Source organism: Lissotriton vulgaris, chromosome 12 (assembly GCF_964263255.1).
Source record: "Lissotriton vulgaris chromosome 12, aLisVul1.2, whole genome shotgun sequence".
Taxonomy (NCBI): Eukaryota; Metazoa; Chordata; class Amphibia; order Caudata; family Salamandridae; genus Lissotriton; species Lissotriton vulgaris.
In genome coordinates this window covers 175,826,216-175,849,593 of record NC_141700.1, presented here as the reverse complement: position 1 = coordinate 175,849,593, position 23,378 = coordinate 175,826,216, and the positions used below count along the sequence as shown (strand labels likewise).

The following is a 23,378-nucleotide window of genomic DNA, read 5'->3' as shown; positions in this document are numbered from 1 at the left end:
GGGTGGCCAAGCTATTAATATTATTTGCACTAATGCTCTGCAAACTGTGCCTGGGATATCCGTGTGGTTAGGACTTGAATGCTAGAGAGAGGTTGCTGTGTGGCCGTTGTTTATGGAGGTGCCATGTCATGTGTGAGGGGCATAGATGTGCTTCTGTGATGGACAATTGGCCAGCGGATGGAAAGTGTGAGGCCACAATGCACACTAGCACCCCTGCCACTCCCACGAGTGCAGATTTGCACTGTGGGCAAATGCAGGTGGCAAGGCAAATCCCACATCATCATTATATTTGCATCAAGACAAATTTGCGCTCTGAATTAGCACATTCGCAGAGTGCATTATTTGTCCCTTCTATGCTTGTGCAGGTGGTGGATCTTTGTTTGTACTTGTGGGTTAATTGCTTTTGTGCATACTGCTTCATTTGGAAAAGGTCTAATCTTGCAAAAATAAAGTTTGGGATTTACCCTCTTCCTAGTTACAATTATCATAAAACGATAAAGCATGTGTAGGGTACATAACATCATAAAGTATGAGTGCACTTTAATACACATTTTGACAATTACTGTTGATCATAAGTATACTACACATGTAAATATGCATTGTCACTCTATCTTGACACAGCAACCCCGTGCGTGGCATGCGGTCTAACGGGGGTCTCAAATACGAGAATTGACCTCCACATAGGTTGTGACCTCCAGCTTCCATTCCAGCCCTATAGTTATTGTCTACGTTTGAAGGTTGGTTAACCAACACTTTATAAATAGAAATATACCAAAACCCTCCAGTAAGCGGCGCTAAAATCTTCCATCTTAATACTCACTAGTGTCTGTAAATTAACAGTTATATCCTTTTCATGAGATTGCTAATGAAAAGCCAGTGTGGAAAGTGTCCTGTGGCAAAATGTGGTGTCTCAAAAGAAGTGGGGAAACACGCCTGTTGTTGACAGGCCACCACTTGTGCAAACAGTGTGTGTACATCAAAACATGTGGAAGTAGTGACTATACTTGGCAACAACAATGAGGCAAGAAACTTTCAAGTAGATAGGACAAAGTGACCCTATTGTATTGGAACTTACAGGAAAACGAAAAAAGCGCACATTGACTGCACTTTCACCACTATGTTACATTATTATTTTTATAGAAACACATATGGAAATTATTTGCCCTCTTGTTGAATTAGACAGGCTTCATTCTGCAGCTGTGAACGATCCATTGGAGGCTTCCTACAGGGGAAGTTCATTCCAAACCCATATTTGGTGTTGGTGGGTGGTTTGGAGAGTGTGGGGTATCTGTCAATGGTTCCATGACAAAATATTGTGCTCGAAAATATCAAGACACAAAAATATTGTGTCAAATATAATGTTTACATTAATATAGTCTTTCCAAACATATAATAGGAACACCAAAAATATGGTGCCAAAAACATCTTTCCATACATATAATAGGAACATCAAAAATATGGTGCCAAAAATATCTTAGACAGGAATATTGTCCAAAACAAGGAAAGAATCTCAACTTTTTTTATAAATCGAAATTGTGAAGTAGTATTTTAAAAACTCCAAGTTCAGTTTCTTTTGTGATTTATGTGTGTGAGATAGAGTGACTCAAATTTCATTTTCACCTATGGCAATACTTAGACATAAATAGCTTACCAAATTCAAATTGAACTATTCTCGACTCAATGTGCCATCTCATCAGTCGAGAAAAAATAACTAGAAATATAAATCATTTTGGCAAGTTGGTGGCATGTTTCAGGCATGATACAAACCCAAGTGACACTAATTTCCCTATGGATTGCTGCTGTGCTCATCCGTTGAGGGTCAAATAGATGAGCACCTCAATGCTTATCTAGCATCGCATTGTCACTTTTGACCTGCTAAATGTCCAATAAATATGCATTCGTTGTTGAAATCAAAACCAAATTCAAATCTATTGTGATATACAAATTATGATACAAACATGATCATTGTAAACATTCACGACACACCCATGAAATATTGACACCTGATTTCCTCTCGTTTTCTTTAAAACAGCGAAACTATTTTGAAATCTATACTGATAGAAACAAGTGTATAGCTTGGAAATTTCTTATGACACCTGTGCTAGCGGAAACTGTGAGAACAAAATTTGTGGTCAAAGCTAACACTGCAAAGTATGTGTTGACTCCAAATCACAAAGGTATGGCCCTATGGAAGAGACAGCTCCTTGCCAAATAAAGTATGGCTATTCATGATTCCTTGCCAAAATGAACAAAACTGGTTTAATAATTTCATTTAAAATACTTTCCCCTGAAAACTTGTATAGCATGTGAAATAAGGTGCACCATTTTTCTTTTGAAAATCATAACTCACTATGAACCACGCTGCTAATACTGCAAAGTGTATTTTGGCTGCTTCCCTTATCAATGACTCCACAGTAATATTTGTCACTTTGTCAATGGCCCATACCTAGTGACCTTGACATGGCCATACCATTACACTGATAACCCCTTTACATTGTGAAACTTTTACATCATTCCTCCCTCTAACCATGACACAACTCTTCCCCTACACCAATCCCTAACACTGACCATTACTCTAACTCTAATTGAGACATACCCTATCCCTAACCTTATATCTAGCCCTTTACGCTAACATTATATGTAAGAACAGTATAGCTCTAACACTGATTTTAAAACAAGGGTTTCCACCTGGCATGGGTCCTATCTTCATACACCTATGCTGGGCATGCTTTTCACAAACCATGCTCCAAGCCTAAGACTACCGCTTTCTTACTTTATCACTGACACTAAGACTAACCATATCCGTGACCCTTGCTCTAGACATAATCCTAGCCCTAAACTTCAGAGTAACACTACCTGCAAACGACACAATGGAATTGAACCTAATCCTAAACATTACCTTAACCCTAAACATAAATATGACAGTAAGCATTACCATATCACTAACTCTAAGCCCAACTTACCCCTTACCCTATCTTTAAAACTATTTTAACACTAATCATGCTTTTCAGGCAAATGTCGATGAACATTTAATTGGACAGTGAGATGGAATAGTCAATGTAACAGAATGCCAGTTTAATGGTATAATGGGATACCTATTTAATGGTACGACTATGTAATTGTGATGAGGTAAATGTAGGTGACTATGCAAACGGTGAAGATGTAAAAGTATGTTGAGGTAAACAGGACAACTTAACACGTTCCATGCTCCCATCGGTGCAGTCCATCCCTGGTGCTGCCAATGGCCGTCGCAGCCCCGCCTACTCTTTAGAACGCCCGCACTGCGGCGGAATTGCCGCCGCTGTTAAGGCATTAATATGGGTGCAGCCCCACCACCCACACTCACAACACAAACATGTAAATATATCATGCTCATCCATTACTGGCTGATTAGTATTTTGATATGTTTGGTGGGGACTGATTATTTTTCCCTAAACTGGTTGACATGTCAAGCACAGTGTTGCCTTTGGATGCTTTAAAAAAAATATTATGCAGTCACAAGTGAATGACTAAATAATATGAGTTAATTCTCTTAAGTTAATCTTTTGTAATAAGGTTACAGTCAAGTGTTAGAAAACCTGAACCGGTTAATTTAGCACAAGTATGATGGCATAGTTTCTTTCATCCACAGTGAGAAGGATGTTTTCTCTTTACTGAACCAAGGCAGAGAAATACGAAAATGGTGGGCCGCTTTGCAGTGCAGCTTCAGTACATTAATATAAATTGTACGCTAATTCCCACAAAGCATATATATGTTGTAAACCTGAAGACTTTTTACACAGCTGCTTATTGCTAAACAGTGCCTTGTCCAGAAGGGGACAATCTGTGTCTCTAATTGCTGTCACTGAAGCTGAGATTCATTATGTGACTTTCCCATTAAAATGTGAGCATTAATTTGTATAATGAAATATCACCCACTGCAGTGTTCATTAGCCATGCCCTACTGTATACTGCACATTGTTAGCTACCTAGAATCTGTAGTTAATTTCACTAATGGATATTTCCCTACTTAGTGTTTGGTAGAAAATTTATACTGTAACATTACCTCTTAAACTTTTAAGGAAATTTAAATTCAATCAATTATTTTCAACGAAAGTTTTAGCTGTCATTAGGGCAGAAAAGGCAAGTACGGCAATGCAGGCTATGAAAACTCTAAAGAAACAATTCGTTGTTTTTTATGGCAAAAGAAATGCAGTCCTCTGTTATTCAAATCATGGATTATTCACAGTAATATGAGGTAAAACTACTCCAAAACGCAGGCCTGATTTGACCAATATATCTGCTTTCCGTCGTCACCCCCACCCCACTAAATCACTATAGTCCATTTTTATTTAGTTCATAAATAAGTTCTATTCCAAACGGAAGCATCCTGATTTCCTTTTTGGTCTCAAAGATACCCTAGCTTGCTAGTCTTTGGCAGTTTTTTGACTGTCTTCTTTTGAGGTCCTCAAGTATGGTATAAAGAACAATACTTCAGGTGTAGTTGGATCATTTATACAATAGCTTCACCTTTTATTGCCAACAAAATATCTTCTAACCCTCAAATGTCCTGCACTGCTAGCCGGTTAAAGCTATAAGAATTAACCGCCTCAAATCTAAACTAGTTTCATTAAGTGCCTGCTAGACTTAAAGGAACATTAATAATACTTGCCATGGCTAGTACGTTTTTTTGAACCCAGCATGGATCCTTGGTATTTGACAAATCTACAAGCTTGCTAACATCCTTTTAATTTGCCGCACTTAGATCAATCATCTTTCCTAGGTCTTTTACACTGTGGTTGGTCCGTGGCGATTCCAACATTCTTTTTGTTTTGATTTTAATTTCAGTTTTTTCCATTTGCCATTAAAGGTATTCCTCCATTCAAATATTCGAAGGGCAATTCTTTCTGGATCTATTTCCGCTACTGTACACTAAAGCAATTCTTTGACTTCCCTTGATTTGTAGCATTTGAGATCTGTAAATTAAGGACCTGATTTAGAGTTTGGCAAACAGGTACTCCATCACAAATGGGACTGATGTACAACTTACCTAATCACAAGTGTATTACATCCTACGGCACTTCCAATAAGGCAGATGGGATATCCGTCACATAAATCAGGCTCCAGTTCATCATATGCTTTATTGATCATATTATATTGATAGATTCCACATAAATAATACAAAAGCAAGATGATATGCATTGGAGCTTGGTGAGTGAGTGTCATGTGAACTCTTTTTTCTGATTCAATACTTAAAGCAACAAAAATAAATATCTCCGTGATGTGTATATATTTCATTATATTGCTGAGATCATTTTTCTTGAAAGTTGAGACTCAAAGTTCCACCCAAAAACCACCAATCTCCATATCTTACAATAATAGCAAATGGTTTGAAAATGTTATGGCTGTATGTGTGAATTACTCAATGCATTTCTTCCAGTAATGTAAACAATGTTTATGGTCAAAGGAAATCATAATCCTCTGCATAACCTCTAACCCAGTTCCATATGAAGACAATATACTATCAGAGAAAGCTGCATTGTGCACTATGTGCTTTAGCAATATTGCTTTATTTATTTTTCTTTTGACAAGAAGTACCTGTGTAGCAATCTAACCAACATGGCCGAACAGCATTCAAGACCAGTGACAATTTCAAAAGTGCGCAGCGCACCATAGAATTATTGAAAGGACCATAGGTATCTCCATAGATTTAGATATTATGCCTGGTATTGTACTTTTGGGGACATGTGTATGAGTCTTTATATGCCCGTTGTTTGGGTTATGTTACCTCTTTTTTCAATGTATGCTTGCATTTATTTCTCAGACCGATAAGGTTTTGCGGGTCTGTACGTGCAATATAAATATGTGATAACCAGTCATCAATCAGGTAAGTGAAGCTTCAAGTTCAATCACACAGCATGCAAGTGGGCGGAACAGATTTAGATAATTGTGAGTGAGGGCAAATGATTTGTAACTTGTGGACATGGATAGAGAAAACAAATACCCTTTAAACAGAATGTATGTTTGATAGTTCAGGGAGTAGTGACAATTTTAGTTTGAACTGGAAGGCAAAGTAACACTATTCTTTGTGAATGTTTAGTTAGAAGGACAAATATATTCTGCCTTCAACTAATCCCCACCGGGTCAAAAGTCATGAAGGCTGTGGGCTTCCTTCTCCTACTACTACACATGGAAGGTTTATTCTTCTTTCTATTTAAAAGGCGTGGTGTCTCTTTGTGTAACAATGCAGTAACAGCTCTGGCATCATTAATAAGGTCTCCTGTTAGTCTTTCAACCTAGACGGTTTCCCTCCCACCTACACTACGGTGCAAACACCAATTGATAAATGTACATAAGATCACATTCTTCAATAACTAGTATAGATTATGAGCAAATAACATAGTGAATAACAGTGAAAATATATAATTACCAACTTAAAATGCTATACCAATGCATGCAGAAAGGAATTAATGTATGGATTCGAGTGAATTGTGCGAGCCAGCCTAATACGCCAAATTGTTATAACAGTTCAAAAACATTTTAAAACACTTTTTGAATTTTAAGTCTCAACTCTTCATCTAATCATCAGGTAATTCTCTAATTTAGTACATCATTTCCTAAAGCCCAAATGAAATAAGCATTTTATTGGAAGGGTCCATGACTAGGTCGCAGTTGTTGCCCATCTCCAACCCAGTGAACTGGCAGATTTATTGTCCTGTGAAATAGAGATGCAACTGTTACATGAGTCAGCAATTTTATTGACAGAAGGGGGTTGGAGGACTTTTAAGCAGGAAAGGGTATTGGAGCACAAATTGTCAGAGTGCTACTAGGACTCTATTTAAGCCGTTTATTTCCTTCCGAATGTATCTATGTTTAGTTAGTTGCCTCATTATTCAGGCTCTGTAAGGCTTATAAAACAAGGCAGGCAAAGGCAAGGGCCTGACTTTCAAGCGCTAATGCATTCAAACTCATGAAAACTGTTGCATGTGTTAATTCATAAAACAGCACCTATTCTTGAAGCACCTTAACCCGTTCTATGCTCATGACGGAGCCGCTCCGTCATGAGCCTCGGTTGAGCTGTGCTCATGACAGAGCGGTTCCGTCATGGACCGCTCGGCGCGCCTGCGCTGAGCGTTCCATTGAGCGGGGCGGGCCTTGACGGAACCGCTCCGTCACGAGCACAGCTCAACCGGGGCTCGTGACGGAGCGGCTCCGTCACGAGCATGCGAGCGCCGCTCGACCCCCCCGCCCCTTAGCGCTGCGGCGGAATTCCCGCCGCAGCGAAGGGGTTAAAGAGTTTCCCGCTTGATAGATGTATTGTAATTCAATAGTAAGTTTAGCCATCTTGATACAGTTCAAAGGGTTATTATATCATGACATAGCATATTCTGCTAATTATGAGTCAGTGAGATGACTCATAATTAGCAGCATATGCTATGCCATTATATTATAACCCTTTGAACTGTATCAAGATGGGTCACAGTCAGCCATATCTTCAAATCTCAGAGACCCTACTCTATAACACTAAAGGTAACTTGCAGGTTTAAACATGGAGCAAGGAGCTCACCTTCTTTCAGGTAATGCCTAATCTCACCAGGAAAGATGTTCTCAATGGAGTTGGGAACATTGAGAATTTCTTATCATGTAAAACCTGCTTGTATCACAAGCTTTTTCTAAATATCCCTCTTGAGTGAAACACGATTGCTTGAAGAGTCTGACACACACGGGCAATACTGCACGCTAATTCTAGATAACCTTTTTGATTCACGCACACATTCTTTAATATTCTTTGCTATAGAGTAAGGCACAAGTACTTGGTGTACCCTATGTGTATAAGTCCTACTAGCAACCCCAATTAAAACAAATACCACTGACCTCTCAATTTCAGGATATAATAGAATTGTGAATAAAGCATTCACGCTAGAACATCTATTTTTTTAAGTGAAACGGAGGAGTGAAAAACGAATCGACTATGATTTTCTGCATGGTAGATCCTAGAGAGGACATGGCTTCAACACACAAATTTCCATATGCACTTTAGCTGGCTAATGACAGATGGTTCTCACATAAAGATATAAGTGCAGCAATGCTGAGTTACGATGGTGATAGTCATTATCGAATGAGTGAGTGCATCTCTTGTATGTTCTGGAAGAGGTTGGTAAATACACTAATATTTATAGTTACTAGCGCATTTTTTCTGTATATCAGGCAGCTCTACAAATTTCCGAAGCTGCATGTAGCTTAAAAAGATGTAAATGCTAAATGTGCATTTCAGAGATGCACACATTCTATAGGGCAATTGTGGAAAAATCTTGTAATTCCAAGGTATTATGATGATACAAAGGTATAAGCCCATCAAGTGACAACAACAATTTAATTTATGTCAGTGTTCTTCCTAATTCAAAAGAAAGTGCACCATTAGCTATACATTGAACAATCAATATAATGTCATATGAAAATACCTATTACTGTAAGGATTTTTTAGAAAATGAGAAGGACCAGATGTACTAAGAATTGATTCACGAAAAGCGGTAGCATATCGACTTATAGGTCCGTTGCCAAAATTCCCATTCAGATAGGGTCACACCACCCCAGCCTTTCTCATGAATATTAATAGGTAGGTGATAAATTGTGATGCACTCTGATTGGAGGCCATCTCTGGCCTTCTAGAGACAGCATACCAATATATATGTGATCCGCTCTAAAGAAATTAATGTGTTTTTATATTTCAGCCCCTCTTCATTAAAGGACACAGGGCTGTGTTTAGAAAGCAAAGTTTACAAAAAAAAAGTTTGTTTGAAAGCTTACAAAAGTGTACTATCCACTAAACTTTTTTCAACAATTACAAAGGGTATGGGGTCTGAAAAGAGAGCCCTTCCTTTTATCAAGGAGGTACTAACTCCTTTGAGGTTTTGCTAACATTTCATTAGATTGTTACGAATTGCAGTGCCAAACCATTACTATTCCATTACCATTACCACTGTGGCCCAAATCGCAATTTGAAAGAAGTGGCCTAAATACACTCCTTCAAACTTGCATTTCGGTATCCATTTCTAAACCCATTTTGTAATTTTGTAAACTTTACGAAATAGCAAAAATGGGGTAAGTAAATACCGAAAAGGCATTTCGTGACCGTCCAATTTTGTGAATCACAAGGACTGCGAACACACAGCGGCTTAGCTCATCTGGCCTCATGTTCCTAATTCTCTTTACAGAAATTGGATGGAATGAATGAAGGGTGACTGGAAGAAGGAAAGAAAGAAGGTAGGAAAGAAAGTAAGTAAGGGTAGAGTCAAAGTGAGATAACAAGGGATGTAATGAGGAAATTTGGGATGAAAGAAGGAATACAACACATTGACTTCAACGGTTTTATGCCTACAACGCCTGTCTACGTGTCTTCAGTGCCCTGGGATGTGCCAAGTGCTCACCTGTGTGTATCCTCAAGTGAACCTTTAAGTGGTGTGAAGTCCTAAAAGTTTTCCCGCAGTAGGGGCAGTCTTTCATGGCAGAACCCAGGTTTCTATCCCGTAACAAAGCAGGCTGCTGGACTCCTAACGGTCTTCCTGCATCGTCTCCAAGGTCTGCAATACAGAAAGGTTCCCACATGATTTCAGCATGTCAGCACTGGCTCTCACAAAAAAATGTTTGCACAAACACAAGGTTCATCTTGTCAACATTACATCTGCCTAGTTTATTTTTGTAATCTGACAGGATTATAAAAATTAATCCATGCTCTTGGTGTTTTTTTCAATGGTTACATCTTTCTTATCATTACTTTAGCAGCATATGGTTCCTTAATAGAAAAATGAATTATACAGAAATGAAACAGCTGTGTCAGCAGCTGCCTTAATTTCAACTTTTTACATCTCATTCAAATATTTTTCAGAAGTTAGAAGTGTTGAGGCTCTAAATTTGTACACAGTAACTATATATGTATGTAGATTCAAATTATATATATATATATATATATATATATATATATATATATATATATATATATATATATATATATATATACATATATATTAGTTATATTTTGTCATTAGGAAAAACATAGGTAAGGACATTTAATGGATAGCATTTGCTTGTACCTTTCTCAACTATGAACCATTACTTGCTAAATATGACAGGCATGAAACTTTTACACAAACAAGCCTTTAAAAAAACTAACCAGACCACTAGCTTAGGGCGTGGCGTGAGAAGAAGGGGTCATGCTTTTTTCCGGTTCAAAAATAATATTTTCTTAGTTGGAGCAAAAAGGAATTAGCATTTGATAGACAAATGTAACTGCCAGCTGCCACATATAGCATAAAAGTGCCATTTGGCAAATGTATATGCAGCAGATTTCTAAGCTTAGTGCCTTTAAAGTACATTTCTTTGACTTTGCATTAGCTATAGTCATTAAATATTCGAATTTCTCCAAGCATGCAATTTAATTTAATTCACTTCAATGTGCTTGGTGTTAATTGTGTCCTAACAGCTTGATCCGGATTCAGTGTACTCCAAAGTCTTATTGCAAACTTACAACATTTTGGGAGGACATGTCCAAAATGCTATACCTGCGTAGTTTCTATGAAGAGATCATATACATTTTATCATACATTCCTCCATCAGGGAATGCCTGCAACTTTCATTATTAAATATTTTGACAATGGACTCAATTTTCAGTAACATCCAATGTATCAAAGAAATTTAGGGAATATTCAGATATAATATGCTCCATTTTGTTTTCATCCTCGAAGTCATTTGGGGGTTATGGAATTTGTCTTAAGAGCGCTAGTATCTAGAGGTAATTTACTCTTATATTTCAGGATTAGGGATGTTTTCCTTAGGTCACTAGAAGTCATTGTGAGTGTTTGAGGAAACAGGCTCATGGAAGAGGGAATAGGATGAGGAAGGAGGAAAGGGAGGAAAGGATATGGATGGAAGAGGGTGGGGGAAAGAAAGATACAGGGGTATAAAATGCATATTATAATGGAGGTGCATGCACTTTTAATTTCCTTTACTACTGCCATCTTGGTTCAGTTCTTTAACCAATGAAGAGCAATCCATTCTATTCGTAAGAGTCTATATTTCAATACACACTGGATCATCTGCCAATAAGTAACATTTAATTTAAAAACAAATTGTAGTGTGTCCCTGCAATATTGCATTTCGGAAGGAATGCACTTTACAACTGCAAAAGGAATTTAGCAAGACTAACAGATGAACGCCAAACCAGGAGCATAAGAGGCTGGGTGGACTAGTAATTACATCAATATTTTGGAAACCATAGGCCTCTATTTGAATCCCATTTGTACATTCAATATCTGCATACACAAACTATTAGAATTTGATTGAAACAAAATATTAGAATGTTGATACAGTAATATATATTGGAATTTCGATAGAACATTTTTAAAAGGGCAATAAAAAGGTTGTATTTCTGCTGATCATTATGTCTGTTCATTAAAGGATAGCAAAGTATTATCGAGGGAAGGAGACAAACAGCCTCCTTTTTGCTTTATAATATCGAATTTTATGCTGAACAGTAAACAAACAGTAAGTTCTTTGAAGTTAACATGATAATTACATTCTAAATGGAAAAATATAAGTTGAGAAAATTCAAAGTTCAAGCGTCTTGCGTTGTTAAATTCAACTGCCTTGTTGTCACAAAGATTTCAGTCCAGATTGTGTGTGTTTAACTTGCAATCAGCGTGTTGCACTTGCAATCAGTGTGTTGCACTTGCAATCTACCGCAATGCCCAGTCACGATCTAATGTCTACTCCTAATGTCACTAGTGTATGTGAAGTGAATATGCTAAATGTATGTTACTTAACCATGTTATTCCTTTGGCTACCACCTGTGACATGAGTATCTAGTAATAACTACTGATTAATAATTAAATAATTTAAAAACAAAACAAACATTGTCCATGATGCAAAGTTAGTGGTCTCACTGCACTGCTTGTCACAACTATTGGGGGGTTTCCCTGTCTGAAGCTGCCATCCCACTTATGGTGGAGCCAGGCATGAAATATTAGTGGTGGTAGCTCTGTTTTGAACAGTCCTCTGTTACTGCCACTGTGATCTGGCAGTACTGTGGCAGATGAGCATGGGTTTTGCCTAGCAGAGCCTGTTGAGTTTGGCCATTGGAACTGTGGCAGTTCGGAGGATGAGATAAGTCAAGTTTGGCAGGGTGGGAGCTCTGTTAATTTATGTCAGACCTTCCACTCCACAAAAACTCTAAATGAGGCCCGCTGTAATCTTAGGCTAAAATATATCAGTTGACAGTGCTTACATTGGTTGAAGCATGTATCTACAAAAAGGTTGATCTGGATGTTCTCACATTCATCAGCCAGCAAGTGTGGATCACACCACAGACCACAGTTGTCCACTTTATGGTAGAAGATACAAGTTAGTACTTCAAGGGATGTCATGGCGATTTCAGTCTTGTATGCAAGACTAGGCTACCTCTGGGTATTGTGATGAAATTTTGAAGCCTGTACTGACACCACAAACAAAAAAGTTGAGTGGCGCTTTTTATAGAGGTGGCACATTTCATTACTTTTCCAGTTCTAGTGGTGTTCATAATCACTAACAGCATAGGGGCACTGTTACACTAGTTTTGAATATTCATACTGGTAAAATCACAAAAAAATTGAGACTTTTGGTATGCCAGGAGTCATTTGTTTGGTTACATAACAAACATATTCACATGCTTTTTCACTGCTGTAATAGATTTTCACGAATATAACCTTGTACCTGAAAAGCAAGCATTTGGAAAGGCCACTGACAATTAAAGAGTATGATTGTAGATGTATTTTCTCGACTGCATTTACAGTGCTATTGGTAAACTTGACCATCTCTAAGGCAGGCAAGGTAAAGAGGACCCACACAGAGAAATTTGTGGTAGATGATACCTGCCATATGCATACCTCTTTGAAATGACACCCATGCTCCCCTGTATTTTGGCTAGGTGTGATCAATATAAATACCACATACACACATACTTGTGGCCCCTATCCTGCAGTCCTTTGCATATATGGCCTCTGCAACTCCGCCCCAGACAATACACATCCTTCTCGATTCTCTCCTAGAGGTAGTGGACTATCATTTTCTCCTGATAATATTTTCCTTCATTGTTCCACTGCTTTGTACTCTTTGTGCAACACATCAAACAGGCAGCAGCTCTTCAGGTACTGGATGGTCTACTCTTAGGGTCTAATTCAGGGGACACACCCCTCTTGTTGCTGTAAGTCTCCTATGGTTACACAGGGTACAATGCATATCATGGCATGGCAGAGGCGATCATTTTGGAGGGCTTATGTTGACTGTTTTTCATATATCCTCATGGGGTGCGCTCAGTGCTTTCAGGTGGGTCACTCAAGATCCTTCTCTACAGGTAGGACACTGGGTCATAACTGTCCCGGTTCTTTATAATCTGTTTTTCAAGCTACTTGTTACATCAGATGGAAGGCTGCTTGATCTCTCTTTAATCGATTATCAACAACACCCACTTATATCTACAGTTGTCATCGGAGTTTCACATTCCCCTCCTGCATAACTACAATCTAAGATTGAGGTTTGGATGCAAAAATGTGTCGTTTAACCAGCCAAGACACAGTATTTACTAGTCTTCTCAGGGACATGCAACTGGTTCTCAGTTTTAGACAAAGATCGCTGTAGGAAAGTGGGTTATTAGTAGGTGGAGGTATGTAAAAACAACTAGCAATAATACCACAATCACTAATAAGGTCTAGTCAAATCTCCATAAAGTAATCCTTGCTCAACCCTAGTAGCTTGGCAGACAAGCAGTCAGGCCTAACAGGAGAAAGGTGTGTAAAACATTTAATGTCACCAGCATAGTAAATAAGTTAAAGACACAGCACAATAAATCTCCAACACCAATTTGTAATAATAGAGAATATGTTCACCTTTAAAATGACACCACAATGACAAAGATCCAATGTAGGGAACCGGAGATATGTTTTTTAAAATTTGTAAATGAAAAAAATGGGCATTCTAGCGCCAAAAAGCTCAAAGGGCAACTTCCGGATATCGGGTCGCGGTGGACCAGGATAACGTCAAAGATATAGGCCAACTGCTATGGAGTCAGGGTCGGATAGGTTGAGCATTAGGTCCTGGTCCATATTTACCTTCACACTTATTCTCTTTTTTAGAGCTTTTCTCTCATCGACGGACTTGTCGGCAGGTCCTTGGTCATCTTAGATCCAAAGTTCGATTTGGCAACAGCAGTCTGCTGCAGTGGAATGCCTTGATGGGTCTCTGGAGGTCTTTGTCCTTGATGTTGATGACTAGGAGCTCCAGAGCTTTCAGCGGGACAAACCAGCCTGGGCAGGCCAATTCTCGAGTCGACGAAGGCCGCCTGACTCTCGACGTCCAGCTCATCTTCTTCTGGAGCTTTTTTCCAAAACTTTGCAAAAAGTTCCCAAACTTTCAGTACTTCTTCAAAGTGGTTTCCGTTGTGTTAAAAAGTGCCCAGCAGCACCAGCCAAGGGTTCAGAAGCTCTGGACTTTCCTTTGGGGACTGGGACTCAATCTCCCACAATGCACCTGGTCAGTCCAGGAAAATGCAACTGTATCTGGTCAGCTAGAGTAGTCCTCCCTTTGGAAGTTGCAGGTGGCTTCTTCCATCACCTTTCTACCTGTTGCTGCTCAGGGATTACACTCCTTTTCCTTGAATCAGGCATAGTGCTTCTTTTGCGGAGCATTGAGAGTGCATCAGGTTCAGTCCTTCTGAATGCAAGTCTTCTATAGTTCAGTACCTGGGTCCAGCAGAGCAAACCTTCTTCTTCCAATGTTTCAGGCAAGGATCCGAGGGGGCTCCTGCAGATCTCCCATATTTATTCCCCTTTCTGGGATGGCAAGGGGGACACACCCCAACCAACAGGGATATAGTTGCCTCCCTCTGTTCTGACCACTTCCAGTGAACTGTAGCATATTTTTGACCCAGAATGCAGTGTTCTCCAAAAATGAAAAGTGGAGAAATTATATCCTGGGAGTGTGTGTCTGGCTAAAACAACCCACAAATGTGATTAACAATTCACTACACTCCCCTTAGAGCCCCTCTCCGAATATAATTAGCTATGATCCTATCTGGCTTGTGATCAAGGAAGTGGGAGCTTGCCTGGGTCCTTTGATATCTATTCTCCTGCCTTTGAAGTTCAGCTTATCTCCCCAGCCCACTTCCTCTCCCTGGCTTCTACAGGAAGCAAATCGACTCTCGCCAAATGGCTGTTTTGTTTCAGCCACAGGCCTCTGCACACCTACTCATGGAGCAGCTTGGCTCAGGCTGTCAAAGTCTGGCCAATGAGAAAAGGCGGCTACAGGGCTATCTAAGGTAACTTCAGGATAGTAAGTTCGACAATTACTTTCCTGTAATAGTTATAATACATCTGAGCTGCGCACATTATTGGATTTAATGTAAACATCCTTTTGATACTTTGAATCAAATTGCTAGCTAACTCCAAAAAAAAGTTAGACTTTAATACGTTTTATACAGCCTTCCTATGTTAGCCTATGGGGCTAGCAGCACTACATTGGAGAAATATGCCTTTGGCTGTTTTTCCCTTACAGGGCATATAAAACATCTTTTTTACTGTCCCTGGTTTTTATAAAAATGCCCCTTACCCTTGGGGCACCTAATTCAAACCTTGGGAATAAAGATAGTGTTGGACTTTGTAAGTACTTTTGATTACAAAGTCGAATTTGGGCATAGAATTATTTTAAAATCAGCCTGCTAGGCAGGCGTGGCTTTAAAATGACACCAGATAACACAGCAGTGCACACTTAAGTGCATTTAGGCGTCTCTAAGCCTACATGCCCTACCACATACTAGGGACCTACAGGTAGGCTGTCTTGGCCTATTAGAATGAAACTAATTACCATAATCCTTTTAAGGACAGAGCAGTGGCCATGGACCTGGTTAGCAGAGTCCAGGGCACTTTTAGAGTCAGTACCAGCAGTAACACCCAAAAATCAGGGTGATCAAGGCAAAAAGGATGACTTTCCTACACGATGAAAGGTGATGGGTAACTAACCTACACTCTGGTAGTCTTCATCATCTAAGTGGAAAAACCTGGAAAGTCCATGAACATTGGCATAGCAAGTCCCAGGTCTGTGTTCCACTGTAAAGTCCATCCCCTGTATGGAAATGGACCGACCACTGGCCCTGGGCCTGATTAGTACAATAAAATGTCACTTTCAGAGTCCGTAATCACAAGTATCAGTAAAAAAAGAATGGGGTGATAAGGCGAAAAGGATGACTTTCCTACAATTGCATTACACCCAGCGATGTGAAGCCAGCCAAGTCATACATGGCTAGACGCTTTATTTCTAGGGTTACATAGCCAAGACAGTTTGGGGTTGGCAGTTTCTCTTAATACTTATAAAAACTGTTCTGCATTCCACTAGTTAATGGACCATGTCACAGGTTTTGCCCTGTTGCATGTGGCTGGAAAAATGCAGGGCTACATGGCCTCTCAAAAAATACATTATTGCTCTTGTGGGGTGTCTTCAATTCTGCAGCAGTGTGAATTGTGAACGCCAGAAGACATAAGAGAACAACCTCAAGCTGGCGAACCTTACATTTGTTACCACTTATGTTTTTTTTTCAATTTAAATTGGGTTGCTTGGATTATAAAGATCTAGGGATAACATTTCCTGGCAAGCTTTCCTGAAACATCCCTTTCCCGGTGTAACCTTGTCCCTTTCTTTCCCTTTTTCAGGACAACAACCTTTCTTTTTAAAGTTACCTTTTCAGTCCAGAGTGCTAGATTAATATGGTACTTATTTTATTTGTGGGATTTAAAAATATTTTTTTTATTGCCATTGACATTATGATGACACTGATTAGGCTCCAGTAGTCATCTAAGAGATAGAATTGAAGTGGCTAGCCAAGTGCAAATGTGAGGAAAGTAGAACAAGGGAAATATGAGAAAAGACCACTAGTGAAAGTGTAGTGGAAATTAAGAAATAAAGGCAAATGAGGGGCAGGCTTAAGGGAGATGGGAGCAGTAAATAGATGAAAATACAATAGGACCTAAATCATGAATCTGAAAAAGTAAAAGGGACAAAGTGAAAGGGAGAGGAGGTGAAGGTGTATGGTAGGATGGAGAAGAGGCGAAAGGAGCAAAAGGGAGGGAGGAAAGAAGAGTGACATTTTTTTAATGGCTTTCTGTGAACGCAACTGAGGGGATGGAGATCTGTGGTACCTTACAGACCTCCATCCCTCCCTCCTTCCACAATCTAGGGTACTGAGTTGCAAACGTAATCCTAAATCCTGCATATTATTAAAGCAGTACTTTTTGCAACTCCTTGGTAATTGAGGTTTTGTTCTGCAACTCATTTATTTGGACATCTGTCACAACTAAAACTGATGGTGGGTCTCAAAGCAGTTTCTTTGCGAACAAAACAACAACTGCTTAGTGACCTAACATTTGTGCTCTGGGCCAATAAAAACATGTATGGTCAGATAATTTATTTATGTATTTATTTATTTTTAGAGTTTGGTATAGCGCAAACTTGACCTGAAAAGCACTTCACAGTGCTGTTATTGAATCCATAACATGAGTTGTAATAGATAGATACATGTGGACAATATGTAAACGGCGTGAACTGCATACATTAAGGTACCGATTGTGTACTTTCCGCACCACACTTCCCATAATACACAGTCTCATTTGAGCCTCCCATTGATGGGTGTGTCATATGGAAAATGGAGAAGTGGGTGAGCGGTTGCGCACACCGCTTCCTTTAAAGCCCCTGAAGAAAAGCATATGGAGCTTCGAAACGCGTCGGGCAGATTCATTGCGGAGCGGCATCTACAAGCGGATCCCCGTCCTCACCTACACATAAATCAAGCTGCTGCTCGTGTGCTACTCAAGGGTGGACAACCTTGGAGCGACAATTTATACACGGCCATCCAGCCGGGGAGTATGCACCACCCCGTCATCCTTGGGGGTTGCGGAAGTGAAAGAGCAGCCGCACACGGGATCGATGACGGGCCCACTTGCGGGGTCCATACAGGACTTGATTGTGTGCTTTCCGCACCACACTTCCCATAATACACAGTCTCATTTGAGCCTCCCATTGATGGGTGTGTCATATGGAAAATGGAGAAGTGGGTGAGCGGTTGCGCACACCGCTTCCGTTAAAGCCCCTGAAGAGAAGCATATGGAGCTTTGAAACGTGTCGGGCAGATCCATTGCAGAGCGGCATCTACAAGTGGATCCACTTGCGGGGTCCATACAGGACTGGATTGTGTGCTTTCCGCACCACACTTACCATAATACACAGTCAGCCTCCCATTGGTGGGTGTGTCATATGGAAAATGGATATGTGGGTGAACGGTTGCGCACACCGCTTCCGTTAAAGCCCCTAAAGAGAAGCATATGGAGCTTCGAAACGCGTCTGGCAGATCCATTGCGGAGTGGCATCTACAAGCCGATCCCTGTCTTCACCTACACATAAATCAAGCTGCTGCTCGTATGCTACTCAAGGGTGGACAACCTTGGAGTGACAATTTATACGCGGCCGTCCAGCCGCGGAGTATGCATCACCCCGTCATCCTTGGGGGTCACGGAAGTGAAACAGCAGCCGTACACGGGATCGAGGACGGGCCCTCTTGCGGGGTCCATACAGGACTTGATTGTGTGCTTTCTGCACCACACTTCCCGTAATACAGTCTCATTTGAGCCTCCCATTGGTGGGCGTGTCATATGGAAAATGGAGAAGTGGGTGAGTGGTTGCGCACACCGCTTCCATTAAAACCCCTGAAGAGAAGCATATGGAGCTTCAAAACGCGTCGGGCAGATCCATTGCGGAGCGGCATCTACAAACGGATCCCCGTCCTCACCTACACATAAATCAAGCTGCTGCTCGTGTGCTACTCAAGGGTGGACAACCTTGGAGCGACAATATATAAAAATATATATATTTATTTTTTTATATATATATATATATATATATATATATATATATATATATATATATATATATATATATATGTATATAGGTCGCTAAAAAGAGTTAGCCCAGCAGGAAAAACAAAGATTACATGAAGAGTAAAAAAGAGTACATAATTACAATAAATAGAGGAATTTAATGTTCCTTGTGGACGACGAGCAGTAGTGTAGATGACCAATGTAAATTCAGAGATTACTAAGGGAGGGTGTAGTGAAGGTGAGGAGAGTGCGGCACTGTCTAACCCTTAGGTGGTTAGATTTGGTCTATTTTACTAGAAACTCAGGGCGTACTTGATGAGACGTTTACTTTGAAAGCAACTCTGAAGATGCATTTTTAATCTTACTAAATGCAGGCCTCATTTATGAGGTTTTGACTTAGGGTAGTTCAGAAAGGAATCTTGCTGCGCTGCCCTACGTCAAAACAAAAGGGCAGGAATGAGCCGTATCCTTATAATACGGTGCATTCCTGTCCTTTCCCCCAGCACCGGCACACAATGGGCTGCCATGATCTAATGCAGGCACAAGCTGCAAGGGTGCCTGCTTGCTGGGAATGATTGATTTTGTGCAGGAAGGGCCCTGAACCAGAGCTTTATTTTATGTTAGCAGTACTTCTTCTGTAAAAACAGTCGAAGGATTAATCTTTTCAACTTCCAAATATCTTCAACGCCGTTGATCCCTCATGCCACACATGAGAAACATATGCACCGCTGGCAAATCCAAGACAGCGTGAGCGGAAACGAGACATTCTGAAGTGCAATTAGGAGATGAGATACACATAAAAATGAATTCCAATTATTCCAGCCACAGCTATTTTCTGATGTGTTTGTAATAAATACCACTGGAAAAGAGAATGCAATTTCCGGGGGGCTGCTGTGTACAGAGAAGAAATTTGAGTACTGCGGGTTCCTACGCAGGCGAACTGAAAGGAATAGTGCTAAGACATCACATCACCAGGAGAGGTTGTGAAGTAGGGAGTGTAGTTTTATATTGTGTTTTAACATTTTGATGAGTGAGCTGGCAATAATGGTGTTGGTGCTTCACAATCAAAAGGAGATGGAGTTTGGGACGAAGATAAATAACCAGGGGTGATCATCAGCACGTGCATCACTGAAGAGCCTTCTCTCAGAATCAAATTTTTAACTGCCATGACTAAACACTCTTTAAGCTGTCACAGTTTGAAGTAACAGCGGCATCCAGTGACTAGGTTAATCAGAAGAATCTATTCCCCTTGGAAATCCCAGGTGATGGATTCCGAGTTAGCGCCCCTACTTATGCGGCGGGTAGTAATATAAATTCAGAATGGATATCCGCAACCTGCCAAGGCTGACAAATCTCTCGAAGATATGATGTGAAATGTGCATTAGAATATATTGGTCCTTGCAAATACAGATTCAGCCCTATCCCAAAGAACACACCGAATGGCGTTTACGCACTATCATATTTCCAGACAGATGTGGTCGCTGGTGTTTCCAAAGTGCTGTTTCTCGAGTAACATGATTCATGAATTGAAGTTAGTACTGACCAATCTTGGTATTCTAGTATTGAACTTTGCTCTGTATTTTAGCACCTTGTGACAGTAAAAACAGCCACTCATTGATCGAGTGTCAATGTACCAGTCTCCACAGTCTGACTCCGCCATGTTGTTTTCTGTGTGTAACAAGTGACCAGACACACCAAGAGAATGTGGTGTGCTCTTTCTAAATGTTTACTATTGCAGTTTATTTAAAAGGAATGTCTTCAAACACATTTCACTTGCTATGAACCCACCCATCCACCCCCCGCTTTTTCATCACTAGATAGGCTGTTATTTGAAACTACTTTCTCCATGGAAAACAATTTGATAACTTGTAAGGTATTTCAAAGCCTGTGTTGTGTGTGTAGGTGGTGAAAGTTGTTAAAGAAGTGTTGCAGGATATAGCAGAGCACTCACATGCCTCTATACTCTGGGCAAATGTACATAATATATAGAATTCTAATGGCCCCACCCTTTGAACGTGTGCATTTTCAGACTGCCCAGGGATAGCAAAAGTATTTGTAAAGCCCCCTTGGGACATCTGGGCACTGAAATAATAGATATTTATGGTTACCTAACTCACTGAAACTCACTTGATCAACCTCAGAAGGATGAACGGCTGAATGTGCCCTACCAGGATCCAATGGTGTGACTATGAGATCATACAAAGATGCCTTGAGTGAATGTCTCAATATTGGAATTAGCTGGATTTCGATTTGGATCTTGATTTTAAAAAGGTCATGACGTTTTTGCATTAAAGTAAGAAATTAAATGTTTTAATTGATTTTGTGCTTTTATGGATTCTTAAATTGAAACCAAATAAAGCTACTTTTGATTTGATTTGATTTGAATGTCTCAGTCTTCTGAGCCACCAGACTCAGCAGTATATCCCTTAGTGTACTTGTGCTTACTTTTTTCCTCTTTAAAGGAGAAAATGGCCCTGCTGGGATTCGAGTCCATGCCCTGCTTTTTTGAAAAACCTACTATATTCAGTAATAATCAAAGTTGATATTTCTGCAGTTTCGCTTGTAACGAAATCACTCGCCATTGGCCTGTTCTTGTGTAGTTCAACAATACCTTGTCTACACAAAAAATACCCTCATTCACAAGAATACGTGAGCATTTCATTGGGGCATTTCTGCAATTAAAGAATCCTGCCAAACCCTAATCCTGCTTTTCTTCCTTCCCCCCGGCACTTTGTCACATTACAATATAAAGGGTGTATGCAATGCCTGGGAATGCCTCTGCTCCTTTCTGTCTGACTGTGTCTGCCTGTTGAGGCCCTGCCTCCAGCTGGGCCTTGGGGATGCACCTTTTGTGCGCCCTTTAAATCTTACACATGTACACTTTCATGCACCTTCTAGTTGTTAGATAAAAAGTAATTTTTTTTCCCTTACTTGATGCAAACCGTACAATCTGTAGTGGAGCGATGAAATTCTAGATTAATCGCCCTATAAGAGAATCACAGGGTCACGACTCCTGGAATTGGCAGGCCCTTTCATTATTATCACATGATTGCTTTCTACATGTTATGTTAATTCCGTAATCTCTGCCTTTATCTTGGAGAAGGGGCCATTTATACAAATGAGAGGAGAACCCTTTCTGATTCCGGTCTGTGGTTTTCCTGCAGAGCTGGATGTCAAGTTCAGCACTTAAAATATATCACTATACTCTTCTTTTTTTTTTGCAAACACGTGTAGCTCTCAATCTTCCTTAAATGCCAGTGGGGATTTGGCGGTTTCTGGAATTGAAGACGGTTTCTTGAAGCTGGCATGGGGGAGAAATGTTTCTGTTTTAAACTTAAAACATGTGAGAAATTACTTTTTCTCTCCACAGCAGTCCACCTTCAAAAATTCACTCGAAAGCAAATGGCTAAGAGGTTACATTGCAGAACTACTTGTGTGCTGTAATAACCATAAAAGGCACATTTCCAGTACATGTTTTCACCGCGTATTAGGTGGGAGGCCTTAGTAACTCGAGTGTCTAATAGGAACTTTTATCTTTAAAATGAAGCACTGGTTAACCCCACCACTGCAGTAGTGTAGGAGTTTGGTACCACAGGGACCTCAGTTTAGGTATCATGTTTTCTTTTTTTTTTTTTTTTTTTAATTTTTTTTAAATTAAAATATAGAATTGCATATCAGAAAAAGTACAAACAGTACAGAGCAATACAGGGGGGGTACACATTTGGGGATTGGTTGGGTGTGCGCTGTATAACAGGTGTCCTTTCCATTTTAATATTTGGCTTAGTTATCACAGTTACGTATGAAATGAAATTAAGAAGTAACAACCCTGAACAGTCAACAGGGCCCATTGTAAGGCAGGGCAATGCCAGGAAACTGACCACAGTGTCAGACTGGCCTTTGGGCAGTCTGTCACTGCAGGAAGGGCAGGCTGAAAAGGGCTGGTTTGTTGCCTTTTTTTTGTCCCATTGGCCATGAAATGACCAAAAAAGATCAGCCCACACATTGGTCTTTTTAAGCTGGCCCATCTAGCAGTGCTGGACTGCCAGAAAGGCTGAAAGGCCATTTCAACACCATGAAGCCACAAGCAAAAGGAGAAGAACTACATTTCGCCCCAAAGCACACAATGTATTACTATTTCTAGGAAAGGAGGGCAAATGTTATTTAATGTAATGTTTCTCTATTTGTATATTTATCGCACAATATATAGTGATTCTTTTGACAGACTATTTATCGCATCTCAAAACTGCTTGAGTTATGTGTCCTCTGAAATTATTTGAAACAGCTGTCTTTCAACTTGCACTGGGTCACTTGAGGGTAGCATTACTGCCTCCAAATTTGGCACATATAGGGGTGGAGATGAAAGCAAAGATCTGACAGGTGTAGGGCCACATGGGGAGGAAGTCTAGGACAGAGTGTTACAAAGATGGAAGGCCAGGAGAGATTCAGGTAGAG

The 23,378-nt window shown here is 40.1% G+C and overlaps 1 protein-coding gene across 2 annotated transcripts in view; it reads right to left on the bottom strand.

Moving 5' to 3' along the window:
• Positions 1–23,378, bottom strand: part of ZNF536 (zinc finger protein 536) — a 1,127,234-nt gene that overhangs the window by 455,075 nt on the left and 648,781 nt on the right. For both annotated transcript variants that reach the window (XM_086947709.1, XM_086947710.1), the window contains exon 4: positions 9,408–9,560. In XM_086947709.1, the coding sequence (XP_086803835.1) occupies positions 9,408–9,560 (153 nt within the window). The remainder of the gene's footprint in view (positions 1–9,407; positions 9,561–23,378) is intronic.